The 793-nt window shown below is 31.8% G+C and overlaps 1 protein-coding gene across 1 annotated transcript in view; it reads right to left on the minus strand.

The window, feature by feature from the left end:
• LOC107610879 (probable WRKY transcription factor 38) overlaps window positions 179-793 on the minus strand; it is a 7,731-nt gene continuing 7,116 nt past the window's right edge. The window contains exon 3 of the mRNA XM_016312863.2: window positions 179-699. Coding sequence (XP_016168349.2) covers window positions 312-699 — 388 coding nt within the window. The 3' untranslated portion in view covers window positions 179-311. The remainder of the gene's footprint in view (window positions 700-793) is intronic.

Here is a 793-nt window from a genome sequence, read left to right on the forward strand (position 1 = left end):
GACCAAAACCCTTGAATTCAAATTTATATAATTTTCTTTTCTTTTAAATTATATTATTTAAATTTAAAATTAGTAGCAAATATGGATTACGAATTTGCGATATCTAAATCACTATATTGATCCAACATAAATTATATCAAACTTTTGTACAAATTAAATTCAAATATAACTTCTCTCTCCTTAAATGGGAAGTCAATACATACCCCTTCATCACTGGAAAATTGATTTCACTGAGTAGGAGGCTTATTAAGACAATATAAACTTATCATATCAAAATCCAAATGATTACTTAATTAAGACACAAGATGCCTCTAATAATTGAAATAAAGTTCATAATCACTTAAGAGATCGTAGTCATTTGATGAGGAAGATTGGTTGTGGTCAATACGGTCATTAGAAACCACTACTTCCATGGGCTCTTGTTTTGTTGATGACGAAGGAAAAGGTTGTGCTTCTTGTTTGGTTATTACTGGAAGGGTATTATTGGTATTGTGATCACTACTAAAGGATAGTAACATAGAAGATTCAAAAGAAGAAGCAGGTTCTAGTCTTGTGTGTGGGTAAGTGATGAGAGAGCATTTGCAAGTGTGATGGCCATAATAGGTTGTACGGTATAATGGAGGATCCTCTTGGATTCTCTGAACATGTTTGATGGCTTTGCAATCTTTTTCATTCTTGTAGCTGCACTTGTAGTAGCTCCTGCACACATTCTTTTTCAAGTTGTAGAAAGATGTATGGATGCAAAATTTGATTTGGTGGGTATGATTTTTAAAATTACACTTATGAATTTAAA

The sequence above is a fragment of the Arachis ipaensis genome, chromosome B08 (assembly GCF_000816755.2).
Source record: "Arachis ipaensis cultivar K30076 chromosome B08, Araip1.1, whole genome shotgun sequence".
NCBI lineage: Eukaryota > Viridiplantae > Streptophyta > Magnoliopsida > Fabales > Fabaceae > Arachis > Arachis ipaensis.